This window comes from Triturus cristatus, chromosome 6 (assembly GCF_964204655.1).
Source record: "Triturus cristatus chromosome 6, aTriCri1.1, whole genome shotgun sequence".
NCBI lineage: Eukaryota > Metazoa > Chordata > Amphibia > Caudata > Salamandridae > Triturus > Triturus cristatus.
Genome location: NC_140589.1, coordinates 410,855,405 through 410,869,204, shown reverse-complemented (window position 1 = coordinate 410,869,204; position 13,800 = coordinate 410,855,405). Strand labels below are relative to the sequence as shown.

The 13,800-nt window shown below is 42.5% G+C and overlaps 1 protein-coding gene across 1 annotated transcript in view; it reads left to right on the top strand.

Moving 5' to 3' along the window:
* CSMD1 (CUB and Sushi multiple domains 1) overlaps window positions 1-13,800 on the top strand; it is a 2,626,220-nt gene that overhangs the window by 1,662,233 nt on the left and 950,187 nt on the right. The window contains exon 35 of the mRNA XM_085610820.1: window positions 2,429-2,638. Coding sequence (XP_085466946.1) covers window positions 2,429-2,638 — 210 coding nt within the window. The remainder of the gene's footprint in view (window positions 1-2,428; window positions 2,639-13,800) is intronic.

The window sequence follows — 13,800 nt, the reverse complement described above, 5'->3', positions numbered from 1 at the left end:
TCTTAGTCATTTACTCTCATTCGCACTTGTAGTCACTTTTACTTACTCTGACTCAGTTTTACTGACTCATGCAGTCTCATTCATTCTAACTCATTCCAGTTCACTCTCACTCATTCTCACCTAGTTTCCATTAGGATCCTCCCCATGTCTCACTAGTTCTTCCTGATTTATTCAGTCTCACTCTTTCCAACCCACTCAATTTCACTGTAGCTCACTCATACTCAATCAGCCACACTCATTCTCGCTCATTCTGACTCACACAATGTTACTCTGACTCACTCAGTCTCATTGAGAATAACTCAGTTTCTCTCTGTCTCATTCTAGCTCACCCATTCCTGCACAGTCTTACTCATTCTCACCTAGTTTCCCTGAGTCTTCCCATAACTTAATCAACCTGTCTGGTTCACTCAGTCCTACTCATTGTAATTCAATCTCGCCATGACTCCCGCATACAGCCTCACTTATTCACACTCATTCTGATTCACTCAGTCTCACTGTAACTCAGATTTACTCATTCACATACAGCCTCAGTCATTCTCATTCATTCACTCAGCCATACTCATTCTGATTCACTCGGACTCACTCAGACTTACTTATTTACACTCATTCTGACTCAAACACACTAAGACTCATTCTCACTCAGTCTGACTTATTCAGTCTCACTCACTTTCACACTGATTCCCTCTGTCTCACTCATTCTCTGACATTAAGAATCACTCAGACTTGACTCATTCCGTATCACACACAGTACCATTCAATTACACTCCCTATCATTCTCTCTTATTCATTCATTCCCAGTTTTACTCACTCTTCTTATCACTCATTGGCCTCACTTTTACTCACTACTTCACTGACACTCCTACTTTTGCTCACACATACAGACAAATAACACACAGACATGCTAACAAATACACACACTCTCTTATGAACACACACTTTCAGACAATCATACAAACTATTTACACACCATTTTTACTTACTTTGATGTCTGTAGAGGTCTTGTTTTGACTCCTGCTGTGTTTTTTTAGCTTTAGACACTTGAAACTGAAACCTTAATCCTGTGTATTCACAGATTAAAATGTTCAGTCTCTGCTCATTCACCCCACCCTTCCCCAACTCTGTGACAAGTTGGGTAAGGGCAAGGTGACTGGTTGATTGACGTGTAGCCATGGGCACTACATGGCTTAAGCCTGCAACACCTGTGGCTAACTTTTTCTGTGACGCCTTGCCACATCACAGATTGGGAGTCACTAAGGCATGCCAGGAGCCATCAGAGATTATTTAGCCCTGGATAATGTCTGATTGCTGGTGCAGGCTCCTTCATGCATCTGCAACAAACATCAGACATTCTCTCTAGCAAAGCTGTTTTAGGCTCGTGCTGGATGACAATTTACTTTTCTTACCAAGATTGAATAAAAGTTTATTATTCACTCTTGGCATAGCGGGGGGGTGTACCTGCTGGAACACTACTGGCAGCACTAAAACACAGATGTAAACACTCATTGCTCTCTTGAGGCACTTTACTACAGCGCTCTCCTTGATTAGTAACCTTGAAAAACGCTGATGACAATGATTACTGAAGGTAGCTTTACTATTCATATTTTGTCTATCAATAATGATACTTTTGGTACTGCATTTAAAAGAGGAAAGCAACATTTGATTTGGAAGAATACTTATAATACCAGGACAAGTTAAGATACTCGTGAATTTGAACCACCACCAAATTCTGTCTGACGTTTGCTCAACCATGGTAGTTATGGTACATAAAACTGAATTGTGAGAGCAAGCCATCACGTGGGAGCAAGTGAAACTATGCCAAGACAATAAGCAAACATTTGGCTAGTGAGAGAATATTGTTGGCAGCTGATGGTAGAAATTACTGTTAACTTATGGCAAATCACAATCACCCCCTCTGCACCTTGAGACCCTTACAGGTGATTAGTCGCGCTTTACAAGCGATTGATTACTTGATCCAATTGGTGTCACATGGATTTGTGGACATATACTAAACTGTTACTAATACGAAGTAAATTGATTTAAACTTGGAAATACCTATTTGTGTCTGATGGCACCTTTTTATATATGTTGTACACACGTGTTACATAATTTAAAACTCGATACAGTGCAAATGGACCAGGTATACATAATTTACCCCTTCTAAATTGAAGGTGGGTTACACCATTATATAATCGCCAGTCCATAACATAAAGTTTGGATTGTAATACCTGAAAAGTCATCTTTAGTAGTAGCCCCTGGAAAGCAAAATGAAGATTTCAGAGTATGGACAACTTTTGAAGAGGCATAAATATTGTTTCCCAACTTTGCATGGATATCCACGAAAGTGTTGGTAAAGGATTGTTAATTTAACAATTTCTGGTAAAGTTGAGTTCATTACATAAAACTATATTTTTATTTCTCTCTCATACAGGTGCCCATATTCAGTTTTATAACTTCTCTACGGAGGCCAACCATGACTTCCTTGATATACAAAATGGGCCTTACCACGCCGTTTCTCAGATTGGTCAATTTAGTGGAACTGAACTCCCACAGTCTTTATTGAGTACCACTCATGAAACGCACATTCACTTTTACAGTGACCATTCAGAAAATAAGCAAGGGATAAAACTTGTTTACCAAGGTAAGTTGCACAGCTGTCTAATTCGAAAATACACTGCACTGCATTGAAGTCTGCTTGGCACTCCAGTGCCTATTTCATAAACTGTAATGTGAAAATGTTACAAGATCACCCTTCTTGTTTTTTACTAACAGTGTGTTTATGAATGGTGATATATAGTTTTCAATTTTGAATTCATAATTTTCATACCACATTTCAGTTGAGATTTCAGCATGGAATGTGCAGTGTAATACATTGTAAATAGGGTAAACCAGTAAGTATATACATAGAAAAAGGATGGTTTACGAGGATAAGAAAGAAGGGACACTGATTCTTGCTGTCAACCAGATGAACTCCTTGGAAGTGATGTGAAGCTCAATGAGTCAACCTCTTGATATCCCCAACTACTACAGCACAGACAATGGAGGAGATCAAGTAAGGGAAGGGAAAGGCAGGAAGGGAACAACGAGGATGGAGACCTACTCTTGTAACCTCTTCTCGCCAAACAGATGTACAGCACCTTCACTACACTATACCTGTAAAGAAAAGAAAATAGGGGCTTATCAACAAGCAGGCGAAAACAAAATGATCGCCGCTTTTGCGGCCGTTTTCGGCGAAAAGCGGCGATAATTTTATCGCCTAATCAGCAAGGTCATGCTAACGCTTGAAACCTTGCTTTAGCGTCAGGATTCCTAACGTCCAGCTTTGCATCTCTAATGAGATGCAAAGTGGGCGTTCCTGACCTCGCATGACAGGAGAAATGTCGCTCAGTGACATTTCTCCTATCAGCAAGCCTGACGCTATGAAGCATAGCATCAGGAAAAGTAGCGATAACCCCTGTTATCGCTACTTTCCTTACGCCTGCTTCAGGACTGACTTATCCATGATATCCTATGGAAGGTGGATATCATGGCTAAGTTTGTAAGTCCCTATCAACTAGCTAATGTTAGATTATCGCTGGGTTTCCAGCGATAATCTCACGTTAGCCAGTTAGCGCTAGGATTTTTATCGCTGATGAGATAAGCGTTGCTAATAGCACGCTATCTCAGCGATAAAAATCGGCGCTAGCCGGCGATAATTATCCGAGCGCTAAGTGCGCTCAGCGATAATTATCGCCGGTTGTTGTTGATATGCCCCATAGTTTTGTATTCCCGATATTTCTCAATTGAGTGGGGCAGCCGAAGGAGCTATAACAAGAAACACAGCGTCACTTAGAGGCATATCAACAACAACCGGCGATAATTATCGCTGAGCGCACTCGGATAATTATCGCCGGCTAGCGCCGATTTTTATCGCTGAGATAGCGTGCTATTAGCAACGCTTATCTCATCAGCGATAAAAATCCTAGCGCTAACTGGCTACACGAAGCACACCCACCCAGAATGAATGAAATCAGATGTTCATAGCAATAGTCTTTGTATATTTTCCGCAAAGTCTTGTATTGAGCGGAGCCAACCCGCTTATGACAAATAAACTTCACATCATAAAACATTGCACGTCGCCCAAACGCGCTATAAAGTTGAAGCGGAGCCCTCCCGCACTATGGTAAATAAACTTCGCAGAAATCACGGCTCGACTTTCCAATGTGCTCAAAACATGACAACAAAGCAGTGAATGTGCTACTGCCTCGCACAGTGGTATTCCCCCAGTGGTGCAAGTGCACCCTTTTTGCCCCATACCTCAGGAACAATGTGACGGTAGAATTGGATAGGTAAAGCACCGCAGCTCCGCCACCTTCACTAATAGCGCAATACCAAGCAACTAGTGATAGGGCACAGGAAGTGGGAGGGCTTGCTTGATTCAGCTACTAAAAAAGATAATCGTACATTTTGGAAAATCATCTCCAAAGATTGTGGTGAAGGTTCTCACACCATCGAAAATTATATAACAATAGTAGACTTTTCCAATCTCTTTGTTACCACGTTGGTAAATGAAAGTTTCCACACAGGCCCTAAGCCCGACCTTATTTGACAGATCAGTAGGGATTCATTGCAGAGTAGGCCATCCTGCAGCAGTGGGAGAATATTTGGAGGATGTAAGTATACAAGCCCCCCAACAGCCTTCAAATGATTAACCTGTAGGGAAACAATGTAGTATGAATCGACCTGTAGTAGAATGAGATCAAGTGGTGTACACAAGTATTACCCTGGAAGATATTAATTAACCGGGCCATCAGCAAACGATTCGCAAATAAAGCACCGGGTTTGATACAATTCTGGGGGATTTATTCTTAGACAGGATGGTTGTCTGGAGTCCATATTTTGTATCTTTATTCAATACTGTATTGAATGGGACCCCTTGCCCCTACTTGGACGGAGTCCAAAATGATTCCTATTTATAACAAGCATTTGCAATGCAATAGGTCTCGCCCTTGTGAGAGTTTGAGTTATTGGCGTTGTAAATGGCACTGCCTTTTATTTATGTTTTAAAAACCAAAACATAAATAAAAGGTATTGTTATTTAGAATGTCAATAGCTTGAAGTCGCGTAAATGCGGGACCAATTGCATTGCAAATGCTTGTTATTGTTCCAGCATTTTCTGAACCCCGAACCTTAAATGCATGGCTACCAGGTAGCACAATGTCACGTTCAACACAACAAAGGGTTTCTTTTCAGCCCTCAGTACTTTGCATTGTGAAACGTGTAGTTTCACTTGTAGCCCTACAAGTGTGTGTTTAAAAATTCCAGTATGAAAAGCGCTGTGAGTTAAACAGCAATAATGGCTCGTCTTACAACACATGACAATGATAGCCTGCAGGTAAACACCACATTCAGCTCCCAGGCACAAATGTTGATATCCCCCCTCTCTATCATCAAAAGCTCCCTTCTGCCACTCAATACTATTAAGCGATATCACCCTGTGGGTGCAGAAGGGGTAAAGCATTACCAAACTCACAAGCTGGTGCCTCTGCGTGGACTCGCTGCCTCTCCTCAGCTCCGGCGCCGAGGTTCCAGGCTGAGGGCTTTAAGTGGGATGAAAAAACTTGGGAGTATCTCAAAGGGACGTGGACGATTTAATAAAGGCATGGCTTAAAAATGCGTAAACTTAAAATCCGTGTTTAGCATGGTGGGTTCTCTGCTTCTGTCACTGTATCCAGATATATAAAACAAGTATCATTACACCTACAACAAGCCAGGGCTATTGACTTTGTCAATGGTTGTATAAGATAAATAAGCAACAACTGTGGCTTTGTTGTGTAGAAAATGGAAAATGCTTCAATTCAGAAATGAAGAGACTGTGAAAGAACTATAACAAGTCTCTTTGAAGTTACATCAAGGGCAGTGAAGTGTGGCACTGCTGCAGAATTAAGTTTTATTTTTTTCAATCGGGGTGAGGGCAAAAATGGAGAACCCGATGGGGACCCGTCTCAGCACCTGCTTTTTAGAAGGACCCGGCCCACTTAAAGCCCTGACCGGCCTCAATGCTCGCTCCATAGTTTACAACATACAGGCTTCACTGCCCCTTGCCAATGCCGGCGAGCTATCTTGTCCTGCTGACACCACGAAAAACCTTTCCCTCCCACACTGGTGGCTCACATTCGGGACTCTGCCTCACCCGTCCACGTGTAGGCGTCTCTACCTTACCTAGCCGCACCCTGACACTCAAGGGTCTGTCTCTCTCACTTCAGCCCACTGCCGGGAGTCCTTTGTCACATGTTTACAATATTGTAAACAGTTGCTGAATTGATTTGTATTGGCAGAGCTGTGGATGGAATTTAGCAATTCTATGTCAGTTCGGAGTTGAGATGCATTGACGGAGCTGCATGTTATTCAGAAATGACGCAGCATGGATTACGTCAGGTCAGAGTTTAAATGCTTGGCCGGAGCTATATACTAGTCTACAATGGCGTGGCATGGATTACGTCAATTCGGAGTTGAGATGCATTAACTGAGCTTTGTGTGAGTCTCGTCTAGATTTGCATGAGTGCTACCTATGAGGACTGAGGTACGTTGGCAGAGTTGTGCATAGATCTTAATATTGCAACAGCAATGGATGCTGCTGGTCAGCATTTTGGGTGCATGCACTTACACAATTTCCGGGTGGGGGATGGGGGGGATTACAGAAATATAACGCCCAGGAGTGACAAGGGCTGGAGTGGAGGTGCCTTGGGAAGTTGTCTGGAGTAGCGCGGATGCCACAGGCTAGGAGTGGGGTGCGCTGCGTTTGTGGGCACAGCTAGGTGTCACCGGGCAGAGCGGGCAGGATAGAGTCCGTATTAAGGGCACTGTATGCAGCTGCCGATTCAGGATCCCAGTTCGCCACAAGAGTGTACCAAATTGCAGCAAATCGTTTTTAAAAAGTGTGCTATTGTACTACCGTGGGAAAGGGCACACTCAAAAGGCAAAATCATACTTTCACCTGGCGCCTGAAAATCATATTTGCACAACAAACTAGCAGGGATCCTCCTTTCACAGACTATGACAACTGTTACTTTCTAGCCTGGATAGGGGAGGATTATTGGGGTGCATCAGAGCACAGGTTCGGGTGAGATGGCGAGGGCCTGGTGTAAAGTGCAGTAAAGAGGGTGATAGGTACAGACAGCATGTAATAGGAGAGAGACAGAGAAAGAGATGAGGAGAAAGTGAGAGACGGGAGGATAAAGGGAGATACACAGGGAGAGATGGAGAGAGAGAGAGAGTAGCAGCTGGAGCTACGTTTTCTAGTACACAAGCAGGCACATAAGAGAGGTTAACGTGCCTTGGTGAGAAAGTAGAGTGGTAGGAGAAAGGCTCATGTCTGTGGACTATGGCTGAGGAAGGTAAAAGCAGGAGACGGCAATGCTTTGTGAACAGCATTAGCTGAATTAGGGTTGGGTTAAAGTAAGGAGTGGAAAAATTACGTTACGGGTCCAGTGAGTGAGATTAGATTTTCAGGTTGATCTTCAAAGGTAGTAATAACAAGCATCGCGGCACCAACGCTTTACTTTTAATGTTAATAGTAAAGCGCGGGTGCCGCGATTATACCAAAAGTAAAGAAATAGAAGTTTTTTTCTATTTCTTTATTTTTGGTATAATCGCAGCACCCGAGCTTTACTTATAACATTAAAAGTAAAGAAATAGAAAAAAAATCTATTTCTATACTTTTGGTATAATCACGGCACCCGCGCTTTACTTTTAATGTTAAAAGTAAAGCGCGGGTGCCGCTATTATAGCAAAAGTAAAGAAATAGATGTTTTTTCTATTTCTTTACTTTTGGTATATTCGCGGCACCCGCACTTTACTTATAACATCAAAAGTGAAGCGCTGGTGCCGCAATTATACCAAAAGTATAAAGAAAACAAGCGGCACTGAAAGCGATCGCGTTGCGATCGCAATTGTCAACAACTAGTGGTGCGCGCACCACAGAGGAGGGGGAGAGGGAGCGCGACGGCAAGGCGAACGCGCGCTGCTGCATGTGCTGGCCACTATCGGGAATAGGCATTTCAAAGGCGAAACACTGTCCCACCTTTGCCCAATCGCGTGCCGTTTAAAAAAAAAAAAGCACGTGCAAGCCAATGCCGGACGGGAAAAGCAAAACCACACGCATGAGCGTGTGGGTAGCTTTCTAAACTCCGTACAAGAGGTCTCACGCTGCGCGAGCCGTGCTGCGTACTGCAGCGCTAGGGGCGAGACCTAAAAAGGGCCAGAGACAAACCCTCCATAAGTCTTATTGACAGCTCGCAAAAACAATTTGCCATGGCCATATTGGGTAAACTCCTGCACTGGATGTGTGCAGGAGAGATACTGACTCCTCTACAAGCTGTTTTTAGAGAATGCATTAGTACAGTAGATCAGGTCTTCCGTTTCCAGCTTATCTACTGTAAAACTGCTTTCTTAGAGGGAGGTCGCCTCTACGTTGTATTTGTAAATTTGAGATCTGCATTTCATCCTATTTCCCATAACACTCTCTGGCAGGGTTGAGCAGATATGGGGGATCCCCACGGTCTATTAACCTTGATAGTTAGATTGCGTGATAACAACTATGTCCAAGTGAGATGTGGCCCACTGGGTGAAATTAACAGTCTGGTCCCTGTTAAGAGAGGGATTAGATAGGGGTTCGTTCTTGCACCTGCTCTACATTATTCATAAATGATATAGTAGCTTTTCAGGATCTTTGTTACTCTGATGCACCATGCCTGCAAAACATCAAGGTTCCCACCCTGATGTCTGCAGATGATACACTTTTATTATCAAAATCCCTAATGGGTCTGCAGAGGATCCTCGATTGATTCAAATGGTTTTGCAGCCAGAGGGGATTAGATATTAATATTGCTAAAATTAAATATATGGTCTTCAATCCATGTTACACCACCAGTTCCAACCCCAAGCTTAGAGGGACACTGCTGGAATGTATACATACTTTCACCAACTTGGGTGTCCTTTTTATAGAATATCTTGATTAGCAATCCCATGTAGCATAGATTAAAACTAGAACAAATAACTGGGGTTTTGTGAAAATGCATGGAAGTTTGCAGTTCTGCCCAATTGCACCGGCATTACAAATGTATAACTGTCAGGTATTAAGCACAGCACTTTATGGAATGAAGTTGTGGAGCGACAGTGATGTGACTTTTTTGGGGCGGTGGAAAATAGTTTTATGAGACAAGTGACGTGTCTCAAAATTAGTTCCCCGCTAATTCCCCTAAGAATAGATATGGAGCTTAAATATAATTCAGACAGAGTTGGTGTTAGGCCACTTTTGTATTGGAGGAGACTCCAGATTACTGCAGCGCTCTGCTCCAACCAACTAGGCGTTGAGGAGGTGCTAAGCATTCCTGCATTGGGCGCCATTCGCTGGCTTGGGTATTTCAAATAAACCCTTGCTAATATCGGTTTGGATATGTTGTGGAATACACTGCGGTGGCTTGTTCAGTCACCGCAGAAAAAATCAAGAGAGGATATGGGAATTATAGACTTGGCGTTTAACAAGATCAGTTTAGCGTGGGTCCTCTGACCCAGTCATTTCTCTTGGTGAAGTACGAGTTGTCAGCAGAGCAGTTCCTGGATGAAATTGAGCCTCCAGTTGCCAGGAAGCTCTATCTGCAATTCAGATATGGGTTCTTTCCTCTCCAGTTTTTTACATTTAGTTGGCAGTGAAGGCCTGGGATGTTAGATAAGAAGTGTCCATCTTGTAAAAACCACATTGAGATGGTAGAGAATGTCTTGCTATTCTGCCCTGCTTACCAAGGTAGTAGGAGCAAACGGATCCTACCACTTTGTCACAATATAGGTGTCAGCAAATACAAAGAAGCAATAAAATTCCTAAAATCAGACGCGAGCCAATCTGTAGTCTTTGCGGTTTCTTGGTTTTGGATTGTGATTTGGAGGCATAGACAGACAAGAATGACGGTAACATTAGACTCAGGCCCCACTGCTTAACTCGCACTATAATCTATTAGACCACTTTATTCTTTTTAATCTTTTTAACAAATAGATTACATGACAAAAGATTCTATATGCATGTTTGAGTATTGAATTGCCTATGCTTTTTAATTTCTTTTTTAAACACTTGATAATCTAATGCACCATGACTGTGTATATGCACAGTGTAGTTTTTATTGTATTTTAAGCTTTTATTCTCTATTCCTGCATTTATGTTGGTTTGTTTTAATTTAAGTTTGTAAAATTTTGAATATCAGTGGTTATGATGAGCAGTTGTACTTTGATGGCAATCAGACCAAAAGAAAGTTATGATGATGAAGATAGGGAAGCGTTAAATCATGGCGGCTAGATGCTACTGCACTTCCTGTATCAATCAATCAATCGATCGATCAATCAAAAGATACTTTATTCGGCCACTAAAAACCATAAAAGCAAACATTTAACAAAATACCATTTGATCAGGGATACAATAATTAAAAACAAAGTTCCACATACACAATTAGAAATCTTAGTCGCGCAGGTAAATAAGCTAAAACCAACTATAAGGACAGGTAAAAATAAGCGATAATTTTTAGAACCAACACTAAATGATGTAACCAAACTTAAAATCCAGCAGATAAAGTGTAAATGTGCTAAAACATTGACTCGGTAAGTATACTAAAGATTTGATGTAGCAGACGCGGGATAACACATAATATTCCCTGAACATCGTTGACAGAGACACCCTGGCTACTGCAAAAACAGCATCTTCCTGTGTCTTATGGCTCCCATTTAAAAAGCATGCCACCTCAAAACAGAGAATGAGAGAAGATAGCATTTGAATATGTAGTATTGCGGGTCTTACTGGGGCAAATTCACAATTGACAAAAGTATTAACTTTTTATGCAGGGGATCATAAAACTCACAAAAGAATTAAAAATAAAGTGTCCTGCTCAGAAAAATTGTCACATGAACAGGGCTTTAGTGTGCCAGGTTGAGTATAGCCTTTAGGAAAGGCTAGTTGCCAGGGTACCAGGTTGAAACAGAATCTGGTTAATAGAAAGCGATGGTATGTGTTAGTGACAAGAAGCAGGTATGGCTGCACCGTGAGAAGGGTCAGTGTAATGACCCTTCTCACAGTGGGCTTAACTAGCTCCTTCTCTTCCCTGAGACCCCACCATTTTGCCAGAAACTGATGTTAAATGTCTCTGATGGCTACCGGGCCTTAAAGCCTGGGATTTAGATACAAATCATGGGAGCCTAGCCATTTAATTTGTTCCATAATATACTTTAACCAGAAAATATGTACGGCCCCCTCGTGTGCAGTTCAGTCCGCAATAATAAGATGATTTAAAATGGGGGTCGGACAAGTCCAAGTTCTCAGCCTGTGCAACAACAGAGCAACAGCAATCAGATCGGAAATGTACCCCATGCCCAGCTCCTCGTGTAGGATGAAGAGTGGATGACGGAACTGCAAGAAGCATGCACCTAAATTAGTTTTCAGCCCCCTGGATGTCCCTCACGTCTTTATAACCCCAGACATCACACCAATATGTGGCCATGGGAATACAGTTTTCTATGTAAATCTTGAGCAGGGCGGGAATTGGCTTTGAACCCAGCCTTTATGCAAAGTTCAAAGTAGCCCCAGTTGCTCTTGCCAAGCCACTCTTTTTATGTATTATTTGTGCAGACCAGGTCCCTCGATCATCAATCAGCACCTCCAAGTATGGGAAGGTTGGAACTTTTGTTCATTCTGCCCCTTACAGAAAAACTTAAACTTAGCGGCCTTCCGGGCGCCTATTGAAATGGTATGGGATTTCCAAAAGTTAGTGCTAAATAAAGTGGATCCATAAAATCTATAAAAGCATTTAAAGGTTTTTGAAGGCCCATGGCAGTTCTGGCAAACAGGAGCGCGTCATCTGCATACAGTTGTGCAGGGATCATCATAGATCCATCTCTTGGAATGTCTTTGCAGCGGGATGATAAAAAGTCCCTAAGCTTGTTGATATACAGCGTAAACAACAGGGGAGCCAAGATTCACCCCTGCTTAACCCCTCTCTTAACTTCCCAGGAATCCGTCACACCACCATCCTCATTAAATCTTACTGCTGCTGTTGTGTTATTATGAGCAGCATGTAGGAAGGCCACCAGTTCTGTATGCAAACCCAGATCCTGGAGAGTCAGCCATAATTTAGACCTATTTACACTATTAAATGCTGATGTTAGGTCCATAAAGGCCATGTGTAAAAATCCCTTTTCGGCGATTGTATATTTCCCAATCACCAAATGCAGGTTAAGGCATTGATCGAGCATCCCTTTACCTTGCCTAAAGCCATACTGCAGGTCTGAAATAACATTAAAATGATCAAGCCACAATGTTAAAAAACCAGTATCACTTTCCGCATAATTTTGGCAGCCGAATCCAGAAGCAAGATGGGTTGGTAAAAGGGGGGGGTTATCCCTTGAACCTGTTTTAAAAATGGGTATAATGACAGCCTTGGCCCAGGAGGAAGGAAAACCACATGTGCAGGCCGCATTAAAGACCCGTGCCAGTATCTTTGCCCAAACAACAGGGTCAGCCTTGTACAGATCTGTGGGGACTCCATCCAGGCCCGGTGCTTTTCTACAAGATGTCAAGCTAATGGCTTTTTGGACCTCGTATATGCTAAAGGTAAGTAAAATGCTAGCTAACCCGGTCTCGCCATGTGCCTCAGGCTCTTCTAGATTGTCACTGCTGTACATGCCTTCGAAATGCTGCACCCAGCGCTCATAGATATATTACAGTTTATGGTAGGATTGACTGTGTCAGAGAAGATAGGACTATTAAACAAGGCCCAGAACTTTGAGCTATTATACAGAACACATACTTGTCCAAGGGACTTCCATGCCTGTTTTCTAATCAACTTCTTCCTCTGATAAGCTACAGACTTGTAAGCCTTCCTACAGCTCCTAACCAGAGCCTCGTCCCTCGGAACTTTTTTGAGAGCCTGCAATAACTCACTTTAAGCCGTGGTCCAGGAGCTGTCAAAACACCGTTTGATCTTGGAGCATTTAACCCTGCTCTTAGTGGTTAGATTAGAGGCTATCTGCTTCATTATTTTATCAAAGGCATCTAAAACCTCTCTAGCCTGCATGTTGGTATCCATACATGCTTAAATCTCTGAGGCAGACATCATACAGATTATCCATGAAACGTTCCGGGATCACCCTCTCCCACTTCAACCTACGTGCTTGGTCTTTGGTACCAATGTCCGCATTTAGAATACTCCTTCCCTCTGTTCCTTGTGGGGCAGACGTGTAATGCAACTCAAGCGTGAGGGGGTATGGTCACTGTAGCTGCTCCAGTTAATGCTCAATTTCTCCACTGCTGGGGCTAAAGATACAGAGAGCATAATACAATCAATAGTCCTGTTGCTACCCCTGCCTGTGTAGGTGGGAGCCAGCGTAGTCACCTCTGTTTGCTCTAGGCAATAAAGGTTATTAGCTGAAAGAAGCACTTCTAAAAAAAAAATGCCTAATGGCGAGTGCTCAAAATGTGTGGCCAAAGGTAAAAAGTCCAACTGATCCTTTGTTTTGCAGGTACAATTAAGATACATTTATGGGTATTGAAGTCACCTGGAACTATTATCTCATAATAGGTATGTTTGCCCTCACCATAATGTTCCAGGAAATCCTCTAGAGCTACCATATGTTGTATCTTGGAACTTCTAGTAAAGGAATTGTCAAAATTAACTACTAACAGAGTTGGATGATACTTAAAGGTCAGCTCCACAGCTAGCAGATGGGATGACCGACATTCTATCAATCTTGTTTTGCAGGAAAGTTCAAGTGAGAGCAATAAAAGAA